Source organism: Tupaia chinensis, unplaced genomic scaffold (assembly GCF_000334495.1).
Source record: "Tupaia chinensis unplaced genomic scaffold, TupChi_1.0 Scaffold146687_1, whole genome shotgun sequence".
NCBI classification, from domain to species: domain Eukaryota; kingdom Metazoa; phylum Chordata; class Mammalia; order Scandentia; family Tupaiidae; genus Tupaia; species Tupaia belangeri.
The window spans coordinates 5,327,175-5,346,977 of NW_006206544.1; the positions used below are offsets into that span (position 1 = coordinate 5,327,175).

General features: G+C 38.3%; 1 protein-coding gene across 1 annotated transcript in view; it reads left to right on the forward strand.

Annotated features, from left to right (window-relative positions):
* VCAM1 (vascular cell adhesion molecule 1) overlaps nt 1–19,803 on the forward strand; it is a 25,882-nt gene extending 6,079 nt beyond the window's left edge. The window contains exons 4-9 of the mRNA XM_006169039.3: nt 389–655; nt 7,979–8,254; nt 10,365–10,685; nt 12,578–12,844; nt 14,308–14,574; nt 19,576–19,803. Of these exons, the coding sequence (XP_006169101.1) occupies nt 389–655; nt 7,979–8,254; nt 10,365–10,685; nt 12,578–12,844; nt 14,308–14,574; nt 19,576–19,733 (1,556 nt within the window). The 3' untranslated portion in view covers nt 19,734–19,803. The remainder of the gene's footprint in view (nt 1–388; nt 656–7,978; nt 8,255–10,364; nt 10,686–12,577; nt 12,845–14,307; nt 14,575–19,575) is intronic.

A 19,803-nucleotide genomic window follows, 5' to 3' on the forward strand; every position in this document is an offset into this window, starting at 1 on the left:
TGCTTGCCAGACAGACAGAGAGAGACATAGGGACAGAAAGCGAGAAATCACCCTCCAGGGGGGTTGGTCACGCCGCAATCCCTTCTCCTCCATTCTCCTCTCGGGATCTTGGGCACGCACGCACACGCGCCTGGTGTGAATTTTAAGCCACCAGGTCCAGGACACGAACCACGGTCCACTACGGGGGAGTCCAGCGACATAGCCATTACGCTAACTGCTGGTTCCCTGAATTTACTATTTTTAATGACTCAGAGGTTCTTTATACTAATTTGGAAAACTAAGTTTGGCAAATTTGTGGAAGTAAATAAAGTCTGTGAGAAAAATACATTACTCTGGTTGGATTGAGATAATGCTTTGTAATTGGTAATATTATGCCCTGCCTTTTCAGGCTCACCCAAAAATACAGTTATCACTGTCAATCCCTCTACAAGCCTGCAAGAAAATAGCTCTGTGACAATGACATGTTCTAGCGAGGGCCTACCAGCTCCGAAGATTATATGGAGCAAGAAATTAGAAGATGGAAACATGCAGCCTCTTTCTGAGAACGCAACTCTCACCTTAATTGCTATGAGAATGGAAGATTCTGGAATTTATGTGTGTGAAGGAGTTAATCTGATCGGGAAAGACAGAGATGAGGTGCAATTAAGTGTTCAAGGTGAGTAGAATTTGAGAAAAGAATAACTGTTGTCATTGGGGTTTGAGCAGAAGTGACACAATTTCAATACTGAAGGTTTGATCTGTGAGTTTTATTAATGATCCATTTGATTGATTGCCATGTTCTTTAGCACAAATATGTATTTACCCTACTTAGACGTCTTGAAAGTCATTCCTCCCAGAACTTCTTTGGCTCTGTTTTTCTGATTCTTTTCAATCTCACTTTATTTCTTCATTGCCTCATTCTCTGGCTTTCTCTTTTCCTCCTGCCCCAATTGGTATTTTTTGGGCTAGCGCACATTGTCCTCTTTTCACTCTAGATTCCCGAGAGTTGAACTACTATTTGCCGATTACTCTAGAATCCATGTCCCCATTCCATATTAGTAAGTCCTGTCAGTTCTATCCCAAAATGTTCCCTAGAATTTTCTCACTCTTTCAACCCTCTTCTCATGGTCTTAGCTTATCATTGCTCACTTGGCCCCTTACAAGATTTTTTTTTTTAAGGTTTTTGCCATAGGGTGCATGCCTTGGCCAGAGAGAGACAGTGAGAAGGAAAGTGAGAAATCATCCCCCAGGGGGGATGACCACAGCCAATTCCTTCTTCTCCATTGTACTCCTGGGATTCTGGGAACACATGCACACATGCCCAGAGTGATTTTCAAGCTGCCAGGTTTGGGCATGGTTGACTAGAACCGTGGTTGACTAGACCTATGGTTGACTACGTGAGAGCCCAATGTTGTAACCAGTATACTACCTGCTGGCCCCATAAGATGTTCTTAAATAACAACATTCATTGAACAACAGCTATGTTTTCCCAGCTTTTATATGCTATCTATAATTGAGAAAAACTAAAGGGCAAGCATTTTATATCTGTTTTACAGATAAAAGAATGGAAATCTCACAGAGGTTAATAATAGCACCAAATATTGATTTTTTTTTTTTTTTGGAGAGGTTTTTGCTATAGGGTGCATGCGCTCACCAGGAAGACAGAGAGAGACAGAGAGACAGAAAATGAGAAATCACTCCCTAGGGAGGATGGCCATGCCGCCGTCCCTTCCCCTTTCTTCCCCTCTTGGGATCTTGGGCATGCACATGTGCCTGGCATGAGTTTAAGCCACTGGGTCCAGGACTCGAACTGTGGTCGACTACATGGGAGTCCAGCAACATAGCCATTATGCTCACTTCTGGTCCCCCAAATATTGATTTTTATGCCTAATATCTGACAGGAATTCTGCATTCTACTTTATGTATATTGTCTCATTAATCTTCACCAGAGTGTTATTCTGGAAAAGTGTAGTTCATAATTTGCCTAGGATCAGACCTACTCTCAGTTTCATTTACCATGATTTTAATAAAGGCTCATTTTAACCCAATGCTCATATCTTTTAAATTATAATTGTTTTTATTATTTATTTTAAAAAATTAATATATTACTCATTGACGAATTAGAATCATCAACACTTATGAGAACAATGTGCTGTTTTAATATATGCATGCAAATATGGAACAAATAAATTAAGCTAATTAGCATATGACCACCTCACTACTTATCATTTTCTGTGGTGAGATATTTAAAATGTACAATCCTTGTTATTTTAAAATATACAATACATTATTATTGACTCTAGTCACTCTGCTGTTCAAGAGATCTCTTATCTAACTAAACGTATTCCTCCTGTCTAACTAAAATTTTGTACCTGTTGGCTAGCACCTCCACTTTCCTTCTTCCTTTACCCCTCCACCCCACAGCCTGCCTTTGGTAACCATCATTCTACTTTCTACTTCTATGACGTCAACACTTTTAGATTCCATATATAAGCAAGATCATGCAGTATTTGTCCTTATGAGCCTGGTTTATTTCACTTAATACAGTGACCTCCAGGTTCATTCATGTTGTTGCAAATGACTGGTTCTGCTTTTTTTTTTTTTTTCTTTTTTTAAGAACTTAAGGCTAGGACCAGCAGGTGGCATGGAGATTAAGGTGCTAGATCACACATGGCTGGCTGCACAGTCCCGGTGGCTTGAAAATCATGCCAGGCGCATGTGTGCATATGCCCAAAATCCCAAGAGGAGACTGGAGGAGAAGGGATTGAGGTGTGTCCATCTTCCTAGAGAAAGTGAGAAACCACACTAGGGGATTATTGTTGCTCCTATGGGTTACTACTAAGAATCCACAATAGCAACAATCCAGACTATTATGGATTCATTTCTAAAAGATGCATTTCCATTTCTCAAAGTCCCAAGGTAGAAAGGAGTCATTTCTTCTTGATACAGAGAGAAGCTAAAAGAAGATCAGGAGAAAAAGAGATCATACATTGGAATGGGGTAAAAGAAAACAGGAATCTCATCTTTTTTTCATCTTGTTCTTTTTTTTTCTCCCCAGAGAAACCATTTACTGTTGGAAAATCCCCTGGACCTCAGATTGCTGCTCGTCCTAGGGGATGGTTTCTTACCTTGTCTCTCTCTCTGTCTCTCTGGCAAGTGCATGTACCCTAGAGCAAAGCAAAAAGAAAAACAAAACACAAACTTAAGGCTAAATAGCATTCTATTGTGTTTTATAATTATAGTAACTGTCTTTAAATGGTCTCCCTACTAGCTTCTGTGTCCAATATAATCAATTCTGTCCACTGCTACCTGTTAACTACCGTAAACAACAAGAAACAGTACTTGTTTTATAGAGCTTCCATCACATATCTTAAAGTAGTCAGATGTAACTTCACAGTCTGGTCAGAAACTATCTTTGCAGCTTTGTTGGTACTCTGTGCCTCTGTTCATGCTGTTGCTTATGCCTGGATGGCCTTTCTCCTCCTCTCACCTGGCAAAGTCTTAGCTATTCTTTAAGACAAAGACTTAGGTATTCTTCATGCCAGCCTCCCAGTTCCAGATTGTTTTAGGCAAAGCTACTCTTTCCTCCCTCTGTATATACTCACACTTCTTATAATTGTACATGCACACCTGTTCAGTTCATCACTTTGTAATTAAGAGCCTTTGTTCAAGAATCTAAGAATTGTGCTTAATGCTGGGGATGTAACATGAAAAAGATACAGCCAGTGCCCTGATGGAGTTTATAAACTGGGGAGGAAATTCAGGCACATAATTAAATATATTTTAAGAGGAGTCAAAATAATGTATCTATTTAAATGTGTCTTTCCATTAAACTATAAGCTTTTTAAAGTTAGGAATTCTGTGTGTGTGTGTTTTAATATTTGGGCAACTATACCATAGTACCTGATACATAATAGATGTTAAGTAAATTTTTCTTGGATGAATGAATAAATTGTAAGAATGGGTACCACAAAAAAAATTTTTTTAGACAGATTTTTTTTGCTACAGGGCTTATTCACTCACCAGAGACAGAGAGAGACAGAGAGACAGAAAGCAAGAAATCACCCCCGGAGGGATGACCATGCCACAATCCCTTCTCCTCCATTCTCCTCTCAGGATTTTGGGCACACACGCACACGTGCCCAATGTGAGTTTTAAGCCACTGGGTCTGGGACTCAAACTGCTGTCAGCTAAGTGGGAGTCCAGTGACGTAATTATTACACTATCTGCTGGTCCCCCACACATTTTTTAAAATATAAGAAAATGAACTTTAAATTTAGGTAGTTGAAAATAGAACTCGAACTCACCATCAGTAGATTACCTCAGTAGGGTATTTAAATTCTCAAACAACCAGGAAGCATATTATACCACTAAAAGTATAAAAAGCAAATCATTCATCCTGAAATAGTTATACCTCATAATAAGCTGTATTCTGTTTCAATGAGAAAAGAAAATGTGTTCTGGGGTTGGGGACTGTCATTTTGAGTTTCGCATCACATGGGGTACTAACTACCCTAAGTACTGAGGACACAACGGAGCTCTCAAAGAACCTTTCAGCTGCCTAAAAGTAACTCCCCTAAGAGCTACCAGTTCACATCGTAATGCATGTAGCCACTGTAAAGAATGATCTGTGGACTGCTCTTAGGCAGGAACTAAATCCGTTTTAAAGCTCCTCATTCTCATACTAGCATATAAGGAACTCAGAAACTCTGGTTATTGCTCTGAATGACCTGTGATTCGAAATTTAATAGCCAATGGCGAGAATGACTCTTCAGCCCATAGTGGGTTTTAGAAATCTTCCCCATTATTTCTTTACCTAGGTGCTTGTCTAAGATCAAATTTCCACCAGACCCTCTCCCCTAGTATCTTCAGCACATGCTCACTGTTCTCCCCATCTCTGTCCTTCCCATGTTCATTAGTTCATACTGCCCGGGGCCTAGTCCCATTTCACTTCTTTTGATACTCCTATTAGTTTTATTAAGTCTTACCCCATAATTTTGCTTTTAATTTTGATACTTCTTTATGCCTTAACAATAAAAAAAGTATGATTTAAAAAGAAACCAAAATTTAATAGCATATCAGTTTATTGAGATAATTTGAGAAGAACCTTCTTTGGAAAATACTCAGATGTCACAATTAGACAAACCAAATTAAAAAAAATAATAATAGCTGATACAAATGAGAACCATGAAACATGTAGTATGTTTGGATTATTTGTGTGTTGAAATTTTTTTCTTGTGCCCCTGATCTGTTATTTACAAGGAAGATTCTGATCTTTTCAATGGAGTCTCAACTGTCACTTCAGAGTTGACCAGTGACTCCCAGTATCTTCAAGGGAACAGAGCCAGGATGTGGAATACCTCTTCTCCCTAAACAGCAGCCATTCAAAAGAGGCCTGTGTGCTCAGCAGAGATGGCACTGGGAGCCAAGGAGCTCTCCGAGTATCTGAGACTTACGAGTTTGCCCTTACATCTTAGCATGCAGGTCCTAAATTAATTGTAAAGTATTTTTATATTGTATCAAATGAATTTTGGACTTGGGTATCACTTTAATGCTTATATTTTGACTTGGCTTTTAATTTGATTCTATGTAACTTTCAATGGTCTAATTTTATATTGTTGAAACAGAAGCTCTAAGGGCTGGTCCCTTACGAGTATTATATCAGAAAACAAACAAACAAAAAAAGGTATTTTTGTAGTTTTACCCAGTATCTCCTTTATCTCCTTTAGATCTTGGTTTATTTTTTTTTCTTCCACATAAAGATGAATTGATTTAATTGTTTTAGCAATCTCATCTGGCATCACAAATTAAACCTACCTACCATTGCATCCTTAGCATTTTGGAACCTAAATTTCCTCAAGAAGAAAAGGGGAGAAAAGGATGAGAAAGGAAGAGAAGGAGTAAAGCAGCAGAAGAAAGAGAAGGCAAAGAAGAAATAACAGTACTAGTTCATAAATTGATGAGAATTAAATGAGATAATACATGGAAAGTGGTTTATATAATACTAGAAACAGGAACCACTAAAATTATTTAGGTTATTGTCCACTCTTATAGAGATTTAATAAGCTGCACTTGAGTAGAGACTGGATTACCACTAAGAAAAGATGCCAACCTGTTTCTTGACAAATTTTTATCTACATTCATTTCATTATATGAATGACTCAACAGACTGTCATAGATTCCTTCTTTTTCTTTTTTCTAGAGAGAGATTTTTGCTATAGGGTGCATGTGCTCGCCGGAAAGACAGAAAGCAAGAAATCACCCCTTAGGAGGGATGGCCATGCTGCAATTCCTTCTCCTTCATTCTCCTCTAGAGATTTTGGGCACGCACGCATGGGTCCAGGACTTGAACTGCAGTCCAATATGTGGAGTCCAGCAATGTAACCATTGTGCCATCTGCTGGTCCCCATCATGAATTCATTTTTTTTTTTTTGAGAGGTTTTTGCTATAGGGAGAGAGACAGAGAGACAGAAAGCGAGAAATCACCCCCCCAGGGGGGATGACCATGCCGCAATCCCTTCTCCTCCAGCAGCCATTCAAAAGAGGCCTGTGTGCTCAGCAGAGATGGCACTGGGAGCCAAGGAGCTCTCCGAGTATCTGAGACTTACGAGTTTGCCCTTACATCTTAGCATGCAGGTCCTAAATTAATTGTAAAGTATTTTTATATTGTATCAAATGAATTTTGGACTTGGGTATCACTTTAATGCTTATATTTTGACTTGGCTTTTAATTTGATTCTATGTAACTTTCAATGGTCTAATTTTATATTGTTGAAACAGAAGCTCTAAGGGCTGGTCCCTTACGAGTATTATATCAGAAAACAAACAAACAAAAAAAGGTATTTTTGTAGTTTTACCCAGTATCTCCTTTATCTCCTTTAGATCTTGGTTTATTTTTTTTTCTTCCACATAAAGATGAATTGATTTAATTGTTTTAGCAATCTCATCTGGCATCACAAATTAAACCTACCTACCATTGCATCCTTAGCATTTTGGAACCTAAATTTCCTCAAGAAGAAAAGGGGAGAAAAGGATGAGAAAGGAAGAGAAGGAGTAAAGCAGCAGAAGAAAGAGAAGGCAAAGAAGAAATAACAGTACTAGTTCATAAATTGATGAGAATTAAATGAGATAATACATGGAAAGTGGTTTATATAATACTAGAAACAGGAACCACTAAAATTATTTAGGTTATTGTCCACTCTTATAGAGATTTAATAAGCTGCACTTGAGTAGAGACTGGATTACCACTAAGAAAAGATGCCAACCTGTTTCTTGACAAATTTTTATCTACATTCATTTCATTATATGAATGACTCAACAGACTGTCATAGATTCCTTCTTTTTCTTTTTTCTAGAGAGAGATTTTTGCTATAGGGTGCATGTGCTCGCCGGAAAGACAGAAAGCAAGAAATCACCCCTTAGGAGGGATGGCCATGCTGCAATTCCTTCTCCTTCATTCTCCTCTAGAGATTTTGGGCACGCACGCATGGGTCCAGGACTTGAACTGCAGTCCAATATGTGGAGTCCAGCAATGTAACCATTGTGCCATCTGCTGGTCCCCATCATGAATTCATTTTTTTTTTTTTGAGAGGTTTTTGCTATAGGGAGAGAGACAGAGAGACAGAAAGCGAGAAATCACCCCCCCAGGGGGGATGACCATGCCGCAATCCCTTCTCCTCTATTCTCTTCTCGGGATCTTGGGCACGCACGCACACGTGCCCAGCGTGAGTCTTAAGCCACCGGGTCTGGGACGTGAACTGCGGTCGACTACATGGGAGTCCAGCGACATAGCCATTACGCTAACTGTAGCTCCCATGAACTCGTTCTTAAAAGATGCATTCCTATTTCTGATAGTCCTCAGGTGGAAAGGAGTAATTTCTTCTTGGAATAGAGATGAGCTGAAAGAAGATCAGGAAAAATAAAGATCATTCGTTAAAATGGTATAAAAGAAAAGAGGAATCTTACCTTTTTTTTCCATCTTGTTCTTTTGTTCTACTTAGAGAAACCATTTACTGTTGAGATCTCCCCTGGACCTCGGATTGCTGCTCAGATTGGGGACTCAGTCACAGTGACGTGTAGTGTTAGAGGCTGTGAGTCCCCCACTTTCTCCTGGAGAACTCAGATAGACAGCCCTCTGAGTGGAAAGGTGAAGAGCAAAGGGCCCAAGTCCACACTGACCCTGAGCCCCGTGAGCTTTGAGAATGAACATTATTACCTGTGTACAGTGACCTGCGGACGTAAGAAACTGGAGAAGGGCATTCAGGTGGAGCTCTACTGTAAGTGGTTTTCAGAATTATTCATTGTTTTTTTTTCTAGTGCTGTTGGGAGAAAAAGAATGAGAATCTATAATATGCAGTGAGACTCAGGTGTTTAGAAAGAGAATTTAGCATTGTGAATGGTTTCTAAATCTCTGAACCAGAATGGTTTGTTGCAAAATTAGCCTGAGTATCACATATGTGCACAGAATCTACCACCCTCAGTTTGTGCCTTGCTGATATTCTCTCACCACGCACTTGAACTCTCTCCATGCTCCCTGCTTGTTCCTTCATGTGTAGAAGACACATATGAAGGTGGTAAGTGAGCACCATGGGCGTCAGTGCCCTTTCAGATAACTGGCAGTGAGTAACTACTCTAATTGGGTGTGCGCTTTGAGTCTTCTGTTCTAAAGGCACATTTGCAGTGTGGAGGGGGTGGCGGGAAATGAGGCACTGAGAGGCAGGAGAAAGTAAAAATGAAGACAAGGACTTAGACTGCAGGTGGAGACAGTCAAGAGATCTGGGGGGCAGTACTAGGTCTTAATATTGATTTACGCTGCACACATATTCTGCACTTTTCTTGTCTCTTTAATCAGAACATATATGAATTTGACATGGCTGGGATTTTTGTCTATAATAAATGAGGGACAAAATATGTAAAGTGAACAGAGGTATTTTTGGGAGGGTTACTCCGCCTTGCTTTATTCCATGGACTCGAGAGAATGTACCGTAGAGATTTTTCCACCAGAAGCTCTACCCAGACTTGTGTTACCCTTCAATATTTTGTTCAGAGTGAGTTAGAGTTTGCCTGTAAAGGGATTTGAATCTCTCAAAAGAAGGGTAAATTTCATTGCTTTATCATATTACCCAGACTCCAGGATCTGCTGATCTAGGCACATTTCAAACAGAAATGAGAACCAGCAGTGAAGTCTTGTTGCAATATGGAAATATTGAGGATGTATCACTTTAACAACATTTTGCTTAAGGAAAAAAATTAGCATTACTCTTGCCCTCGATACCTATTTTAGTCTCATTTTTATTGATTTGCATAAAATATATTATAAATGTTAAGTTTTATAAATCTGGAAGATTCAGATTTTAATAATATAGTTATCATTTTTTTTTCAAGAGAGAGATTTTTGCTATAGGGCACATGTGCTCACCAGAAAGACAGAGAGAAAGAAAGTGAGAAATCATCCCCCTTGGGGGGATGGCCTCGTCACAATCCCTTCTCTTCCATTCTCCTCTCGGGACATGCATGTACACATGCCCAGCCTGAGTTTCAAGCCAGCGGGTCTGAGACTTGAACAGTGGTTGGCCATGTGGGAATCCAGTGATGTCACCATTATGCTATCTGCTGATCCCTAAGAACCATCTTAACTGTATTATCTGAAAACTGCTTAAAACTTGCTGCCTAAATTTGATCATTAGAAATTAAACCATCTAAATTGAGATCTGCTCAAAACTTGCTGTCAAATTTGGTCTTCAGAAATGAAACCATCCAAATTGAGAACTACTCTGTGTGTCTCATTTGAAAATGAGAGGCTTCACAGCTCTGTGAAACCAAGCCTGGGCTTCTGGGCTCAGAGAAGCATAGGTTCAGAGCTCCACTCAGTGAGTTACTAGGCATGATGCAGAAAGACAGTCTCTTAGCTTCTGTCTCAATTTTCCTTGCTGCAAAATAAATTCAGTGATGCCTATTTTATCAGGCTGCTTTGAGGACTAAGACAGTGAATGTTAAAGGATTTGTTCCTATTCATATTCAATACATCATAGAAAATATTTAGAAGAATGAAAATATCTAGTTATTAAATGAGTTGATGAAAGTTGATGTGTCCTTGGGAAAGATCCAGTCATGGCCTTCAGAAATATTTCATCATTAACAACAACAACAACAAAAAATAAGAAATATAAATATTTATTATTTGATGAGTTAATGTACTAAGTTTTTTGTTTCCAACATTATTTTTAATATTACAAATACATATTTATGCTTAATAGCATAATTTATGTATTGATGATCATTCTATTCTAGTTGAGTTAAAGTGTAATTATGAGATCTTTGCTTTCTATAGAGCTTAGCTCAATTTCCTTGAAAGGTGTAAAAATCATTTCCCTTTAACATTTACAGCATTCCCTAGAGGTCCAGAGATTGAGATGAGTGGTCCACTAGTGAATGGGAACCCTCTCACTGTAAACTGCAAGGTTCCGAATGTGTACCCTTTGGACCGACTGGAGCTTGAATTACTCAAAGGAGACACTCTTATGAAGAATAAAGTCTTTTTGGAGGAAGTGGAAATGAAGTCCCTAGAGACCAAAAGTTTGGAAGTGACCTTCATCCCCACCATTGAAGACACTGGAAAAGTTCTTGTTTGTCGGGCTAAGTTACATATTGATGAAATGGAATTTGAACCCAAACAAAGGCAGAGCATACAGACACTTAATGTCAATGGTAAGTACATAAGTGATGCATCCACAATTTAATATGGATTTCTTTATCATGTTTGCTAGAGAATAGTTAACATAAGGTCAATGGTTAAAAGTTCTGTGAAAAAAAAAAGAAATTTCAAAAAATCATGATTGTAATATACCAACATCCCAAACTTAACATAATACTCCTTTAATTGCTTGTGATTCTGAGTTGGCCAGCTGGGTAGACATTCTGCACACTATGGTATCTGCTGAGCTTACTCATGTATTTTCAGTCATGTTAGCAGGGCTGATTGGGCTCAGATGGTCTTGTTCATGTGTCTGAGTTTTTGTTCTTTATTTTTTGTAGAGGATTTTGCCTTAGGGTGTGTGTGCTCGCTGAAGTGAGAGAGAGAGACAAAGACAATGGGAGGGGAAATGAGAAATCATCCCAGGTGGGGATGGCCACACCACAATCCCTTCTCCTCCATTTTCCTCTCAGGATCTTGGGCAGGCACACAAATGCCTGGCATGAGTTTCAAGACACCAAGTCTGGGACTCAAACTGTGATCGGCCATGTGGGAGTCAGCGACGTATCTGCTATGCCACCAGCCAGCACCCATGTTTGTAAATTTTTTTGAGAACTATGAGATACTTGACTGTTTCTGGGACCTAATTTGCATGCATATTCTCTAATTTTCACTTATTCTAAAAAGTTTTAAATAATTATTTTATTTAACTTTATTTATCTATTTATTTATTTAATTTTATTTGACCAGAGAGGGACAGAGTGAGAAGGGGGGTGGGGAGTGAGAACGCAAGCCACTAGATCTTGGACTTGAGCAACAGTTGGCCATGTGGAAATCCAGTGCCTTTAATCACCACATTATCTGCTGGACCTAATTCTAAGATTTTTAAGAAATTCAGTCAATTCTCATGTGGACCAATGGAAGAGAATAGAGACCCCAGAAATAACCCCCAAAGCTTACAGCCAACTGATCTTTGACAAAGGATATCAGTCAATCCATTGGGAAAAGGAAAACCTCTTTAGTAAATGGTGCTGGAAAAACTGGGTATCCACCTGCAGAAAGATGAAACTGAACCCCCATCTTTCACCATTAACAACAGTCAACTCAAAATGGATCAAAGATCTGAACCTAAGACCTCAGACAATAAAACTACTTGTGGAAAATGCTGGGGAAACTCTGGGAGACATTGGAGTAGGCAAAGACTTCTTAAATAAGACTCCCAAAGCACAGGCAATAATCCCTAAAATAGACAAGTGGGACTATATTAGACTAAGAAGTTTCTGCACAGCAAAGGACACAGTAACAAGTGTGAACCGACAACCCTCAGAATGGGAAAATATTTTTGTTGAACCCGCATGTCTGGGATCTTTTCTGTAATATCTGAGCCTCTTTTTTTCCCATGATATCATTCTCAAGGAAGAGAGCCTAGGTGCACTTGCCCAAGCACAGTGTTTCAAGGTGATAATGAAAGCAGCCTTTAAAGGCCTGAATTTGGAACTCTTACAGTATCACTTCCTTCATGATTTACTGATCAAAGCAAATAATAAGGCCTGTCCAGATTCACCAAATAGGCTCCACTTTTTCCAGGTAGAGATCCAGATAATTACTGGTCATGTTTACTTTGTCATAGATGGCAATACACACTATCATTGACCATCCCTTTTTTGGTAGCAAGAGAGTTTTTACAGAACTGACTTTAAGAGAATATGAAATGGAGTAGAATAGTGTCTCTATTCTACTCTATCTTTCTGTGTCTGCTAAATCAGGTGGGGGACAGAAACTTCCCATGATAAAATTAATAAGGTTTATAAACTGAACTTCTGCTAAGACTGCAGCCCAATTTTGCAACATCATTAAAACTCTTTGGAGCTCAGGGTCAAGCTAATCGGTGTCCCTACCTTTTCAGTTGCTCCCAGAGATACCACCATCTTGGTCAGTCCCTCCTCCATCCTGGAAGAAGGCAGCTCTGTGAATATGACTTGCTCAAGTGATGGCCTTCCAACTCCAAAAATCCAGTGGAGCAAGCTGCGGAATAATGGAGATCTACAGCCTCTTGCTGAGAATACAACTCTCACCTTAATTTCTACAAAAATGGAAGATTCTGGTATTTATGTGTGTGAAGGGATTAACCAGGCTGGCATAAGCAGAAAAGAAGTTGAATTAATTATTCAAGGTGAGCAGAGTGCGATTAATGAGTTATTATTGCCAGCATTTTCTTTTCTTTCTTCTTTTTAATTAATTTATTCATTTTTGTTTGCGTTACCAGTTACGAACAAACTCCTCTTAGAAAACTAAATTTTTGCTAAAAAGAATGTATTGAGAGTGTTGAAGTTTGTGATGTTTTCTATTCATGGTCAGTTTCTGGAATGGTACTTTCTCATGAACCATTAGAAGACAGTTATCCTGAAATGTTTTAACCTCAAGTGAAATGCTAGCTCCAGGAATTGTGCCAGAAGTTCCAGTTACACTTATGAGGCAATAATCATGGAGCTGAAGTCAGAATAGGAAGGGGTATCTATGTGCTAGAGAATTACTTAGAATCGTGGCTGAACTGGAACCTGAGTGGCAGTCTTACAAGATGCTTACTGGTATTGGCTGAGAAGCCTAAGAAGAGACTTAAACCTTTTGGAAGTTCAGACATGACGAGTAGCAGCAAGTGTGCCTTCTGGCTCATCAGCCTCATGGCACAGAAACACTAAAGTAGATTAAGTTATCAGAAATGGGCTTCTTCTCCCCAGGATGGAGAGGAGACCAGGAACAAAATAATTCCTAGTTGGCAGGTTGAATCCATAAACAGTGATGAGCAAAACCACCAAGTGATCATTTGGATTTGCCCCATAACTTCCCTTTGGAGGACTGGGATTCTTTTCTTCACCAGGGTTGTTGAGTCTCTCTCACCCCTTGGTAATGTTCCCACTAAGGCATTAGTGGCTTTCTAATTACCTCATCTCAATGAGATTACTATTTTTAAAAGAGAACCTTGGAAGGGCAATGTATGATTTTAAAATAAAACCTTTAGGATAGATGTCAAGCTATGTGATTTTGGATGGGAAAGACTCTCAAAACAAGTCACAAAATAAATGACATAATTGACCTTAGTGGGAATCTCACACAGCAATCTCTCCCTCCACTGTTTGTTGCATTACTAGAGATACTGTATGTCAAAAATTTGCCCAGTGTCTGGAACTCAGTAAGTGGTTGTGTTGTTAAGGACAGTAAAGTAAGTAAGTCATCTTTGTACAATATAATTTCATGATCTGGAAAGATTGAGCTGAAAACCCTGAAGTCTGTAAAGGTTTTTGTACTGTAAGGAAATTTTAGAAAACAGTGTGACAAAAAATTCTTTTTCACATTTGAATTATTTTTGCATTGAAGTCTATGCTATTTATCAAACTATTCTTTGTTCTAGACTTGATAAAACATTATTAAGAGACATGAGAGAAGCATGTCTTTTTTACTTTAAAGTATGATTATTTACAGCAGTCCTATAAATGTTTGATTTCTTTACTTGCTCTTTTAACATTAAATGCAAGCAGTAAGCACAAAGAGCTCCTTGGCAGCTATTGTTACTGTCATTAATATGTAATTGGCTTACATTTCACTTATTTGAAGGTGGCTTTTATATTTTCTTCATAGTTGCGCCAAAAGATATACAACTTACAGCTTTTCCTTCTGAGAGTGTCAGAGAAGGAGACACTGTCATTATCTCCTGTACATGTGGAAATGCTCCAGAAACTTGGATTATCCTGAAGAAAAAAGCAAAGACAGGAGACACCGTGCTAAAGTCTATAGATGGTGCATATACTATCCGAAAGGCCCAGTTGGAAGATGCAGGAATATATGAATGTGAATCTAAGAATGAGATTGGCTCCCAATTAAGAAGTTTAACACTTGATGTCAAAGGTTAGCTAGTGTTTTGGTTTTATTTCTTGCTATTTTTTTTAATAAGCTCAAAGGTTCCATGGATTGCAAAGAATTTCTAGTTGTAGATGAATGAATTGGCAAAATAGATCTGGATTCTATATTGACTATGGTTATTTCTTAATATTTCTTGAAATAGTCAAGCACTGCTGTTCTAGCTTGTGGAGTTTAGCCAGGAAATTGACATTAATCACTGGTGAATGTGAAATTCCTGTTTGCCTTTTTCAAAGGTGGCAATTCATCATTGGTCTCTGAAGTCTTTTATTTACTAAGCATTTAGCCGTATTTTCAAAATCTTTCCCTGGGAGTTACAAGGAAGTTCAAGAAGTAGGAATGTCATGACCAAAAAAGATTCTATGCAGAACTTTTCTCCTACTACAGGAAGGGAACACTAGTTCTTGAACAAGGAGTAACTATATTTTCTGCATTGACTCTCTGCAGGATAATAATCTGCAGTAGCAATCTTGATCCTTAACAACATTAGGATATCTCTGGACTGCAGAAAAACCTTCTTAAAAACTCAAGTCCCTTGCTTTCCTACCTCATTCTGATGCAGAGAGGGGAGCAGTAGCCTCTTCAGAGGCTCATTAATCTCCTAACCCCTCTTGAGGATGCACAGTAGATAGGATCTGTTGATCGTATAGATGTCATCACAATCTGTCACCTTGACTAATCAGCCTCACACTCCTAGCATGCTGTGAGTTTCTGTTGTATACTGGAAGCCATGCTTAGCTGGTGAAGTCAACAGGGCTGCAAACAAATGCCAGCTCTTAAGAGGTCTAGCACTTGGCTATCAGTCAGCAAGCACTTAGAGAAAACTGAACCTAGGTCAGAAAGTACATACAAATTATACTCAACTGGCCAAATTTCTCAGGGTTGCAAGCCTTACTATATTTTCTGCCTTCACAGCACCTCCTCAAAACATGACAATAACAACACATCCATCTAGAAACATTAAAGGGGGAAAAACCACAATTACATATAAAACTCTTAGTCAATCTCCTGCACTGATTATTCTGAAAAGAGTTGATCTGGCCAATGAAGTTATTATGTGTTCAAAAAATGGAACATCGACCTTGTATCATGTCACTCAGAGAGATACAGGGGTGTTTGTAATCAGTGTTCTAGTGAGGTTGGAGTTGATTTAGGACAGACTGAGATCTCAGTTAGAAGTAGATTCATATTTTCCTTCCTATTTCCCTTTTTCTTTTTTAAAATTTATTTATTAATTGCTTTATTTTTCTTCTACTTCTGTTTTTTTTTTTTACATCTGATCACTGTACATCTTTACAGCATACAAAATGAATTTTGCCACTTGAATACACTGCATATTGGTACAGTCAAAGATATTATCATACACATTATTATTGACAGATATTTTTCCATTTTTGTTTCTGTTAAATGTTTTGCTTCCCCCCCTTTGCTTCCCTCCCCCTTCCTATTGCCCATCCTTCTCCTGCACTGTCTTTAGTTTATTGTTATTATGTTTAAATGTCAAGAAAAGCCATTTTAGCTTTAGTGAATCAAAATTTTAAAAAAGTTAAGAAAAATTTGCTTAAGACATAGAGCTAGGAAACAGGTTAGGATTCTGTCCAAAACAGTAGGTAGATCCTAAAAACTCAAAAAACAACTATGAACAGAGCTAAAATCTAGTAACAATTGCTCTATAGTTTTCTTCTGAAGCATTTTTTTTTCTCTCTCCATTCGCCCTTTTACCAAAGAGAAATTCTATTTCCTTTAATCCTGATGCCTCCAAGCCACTTTTATTTAAGTCTTGCTCCAGGAGACAGGATTCTTAACATGTCTGTAATTCTGTTTATAATGAATTGTTCTTAAAAAAAAACATCAAAGCTTCTTTTCCACTTTTTAACTTTTTCTCTCTTACACATTGTTGTCTTTTCTAATAGCTTTATTAAATTAGTCACTTACATATTTGCCATATTTTACTCATCCTTTAAGTGAGCAATCATGACCCCAATCTCAATAGGGTTAAAATAGATATGAATGGAGACAAAAAAACCATTTGACACTTTTCTGGGTATTTTGAGCTAGTTTTCTATCATGTTTAGCTGGTTTTAAAATTTGCTTTGTTTTGTTTTGCTTTGGCTTTAATATATTCCACTGATAGAAATGATAGGGAGTCTTTAAAATTTTCAGTTTATACAACTAAGATAAAATTGCATTTGAAGGTTGCTCTGGCAACTAACTCAGCAACAAATTTGTGGTTTTCTGTAGAAAAATGAGGGGGAAAACTGAAAGCAAAAGATAATATTTATTAAATGAAGAAGCAAACAATAGAAACAAGAAATACCATTGCCCAGCATGTCATCAATGTTGCTACCCTACGATATTGATACCCTACAGGGGGTCTTCAAAAAGTTCATGGAATATGATGCATAGATTTTGGAATTTTTTGTATCAAAATGAATTCATACTTTGATTCCATTTTTTCCACAAACTTTTGAAGTCTCCTCATAATTGTGATAAGGGACATACTTTGCCTATCTCAACTCTAACAGAGGAAGTAGAAAAATTGGGCAATTCTCTCTCTCTTTATTAATATTCCAAGAGTGCATCATAAGTTTGCTAAAGAGAGACAGAGAGAGAGGGTGTGTGAGAGAGAGAGAAAGTGAAAAAGCATCCCCCACTGTGGATATTCATGCTGCAATCCAAAGCCCTCTTCATTTTTCTCTCCTTTTGGGTTTTGGGCAAACATGCTCATGTGGCCAACGTGTTTTTCAAGTCACCAGGTTCTGGACTTAAACAGTGCAATTGGCCATGTGGGATCCAGCCACCTAACCACTGCACCACGCCTCATGAGAAGTGTTATTTCTTCAATAACTTGAAAAAAATGACGTCACATCATCTGATGATACTGATTCTTTTTTCTTTGTCAGATTGTCAGTGATTTGAAAACTCTAGAAGAAATGTACTGATTAGCAAAGTCAGACCACTCATTTCTTCCAGGACTGAGGCAACATATAAGCCACTGAGTGAAAGTTAATACTGTGAGGCCACACGATGCTGTGCAAACAAAGCATAAACAGAAGTGTGACTCCAGTAAATGCCATGCTAGCTTCTTCAGCTACTCTTAGCAGGTTATGATGTTAGGGACCGGAAGGCATTGTGGTGGTTGAAGCTTTGGATCCCACATGGCCAGCTACATGGTTTGAGTTATGAACCCAGAAGCTTGAAAAATATGCCAGGCTTATGTACCTGCATTAAAATCCTTAGCGGAAAGGAGGAGAAAGGATTGTGGCATGGCTATCCCCACCTGTGGGTGATTTCTCACTGTCCTCTCTCTGTCTCTTCAGAAAGCTTACATGCCTTATGGCAAAATTCTAAAACAAGAAAAAAAGATGTTAAATTGTTATTACAGCTATCAGTTATTTTTTAGTAGTTTAGAAAGAGAACTAGTTTTAAGGTTTATGTACACCATTGCCTTCTGTATTCCATTTATGACTAAATGGCACAATGACAGGATGTAGAAATAAAATGTATTAATGTTCGACAAATATTTTGAGGTTGCTCATTATGCCAAGCACTTAGTCAGATGCTGGCTATTTATTAGGGAAGAAAAAAAAAGTATTTATGTAGTGTACAGTCTAGAGGAGGAAATAAAAAGGTTTTAAAAGAGATTTTTGGCTATAGGGCACATGCACTTGCCAGAGAGACAGAGAGAGACAGAAAACGAGGAATCGTCCAATAGGGAGGATGGCCATGCCACAATCCCTTCTCCTCCATTCTCCTCTTAGGATTTTGCATACACACACACACACACACACACATACACACACATGCCTGGCATGAGTTTAAGCTGCTGGGTCTGAGACTTGAACTGTGGTTGACTATGGGGGAGTCCATTGATGTAACTAACCATTACCCTATCTGCTGGTTCTAAGGAGGAAGCCAAATTTAATAGATAATTATGTGACTAAATGTTTAATTATAAGCCATGATAAGGTCTGTGAAGAGAAAGTATAGTAGGTTTTAAGAATATTTGGAGGTTCTTAATTTAAATGAGGAGAGAATGATGTGGATCTGAGAATGGCTCTTTGTAAGTAATATTAAGCTGAAACATGATACTGTCCAAATGACTTCAGTATATCAAGAAGTTCTATGAATTATGAAGAGGAAAAACATGTATTAAGATGCCCTACTTCAGACATAAACAAAAGTTGTCTAGTATTTCTCAAAAAACTATCAACAAGAATTTTTTCTCTTCCTGTCTTATTTATAATGTTCATACTATGAATGTTATAGGATTTTCTTGGAGAACTGGTTAGTCATTTCAATTCATGGTGATAAAAGTCCCACTTGTTCCGCAGATATTTCTCTTTCTGAAAACAAACATTCCCTTCCAATTCCTGGTCTTGTAAATGAACCCTAAAGAGGTGTACTTTCCCTTCCATTCTACAATGAAACCCGAACTTATTTGCCTCCATCTTTGTGAAAGTCAAAAACTGCCATCTTTAGCTCCATCTTGATTATATCAACCACCAACTAATTATTTGAATGATTCAGAAAAATTGGCATTCTAGGTCCTAAGGGTTCTTATTGCTGCTTTGATTCTCTTATTTTTATTTTATTTTATTATTATTATTATTATTATTTTGGAGAGGTTTTCGCTATAGGGCGCGTGCGCTCGCCAGACAGACAGAGACACATAGAGACAGAAAGCAAGAAATCACCCCCCGGGGGGGATGGTCACGCCGCAATCCCTTCTCCTCCATTCTCCTCTCGGGATCTTGGGCACGCACGCACACGCGCCCGGCGTCAGTTTAAGCCACCGGGTCCAGGACACGAACTGCGGTCGACTACATGGGAGTCCAGCGACATAGCCATTATGCTAACTGCTGGTTCCCTGATTCTCTTATCTTTAAAGAACTGGTTGTACTGTTAGAGTAAAACATGGAATTATCATTATGAAATTATTTCTTTTTGTACTAGACATTAACTGTGTCCATTTTGTTATTTTTGCAGGAGTTGAAAATAAGGACTATTTTTCCCCTGAACTTCTTGTGCTTTACTGTGCATCTTCCTTAATAATACCTGCCATTGGAATGATCGTTTACTTTGCAAGAAAAGCCAACATGAAGGGTTCATATAGTCTCGTAGAAGCACAAAAATCCAAAGTGTAGCTAAACTTTGAAATATTCGACCAGAGACTCTATTTTCCCACCCCGATTCTTAACACTGCTTATCATTCCA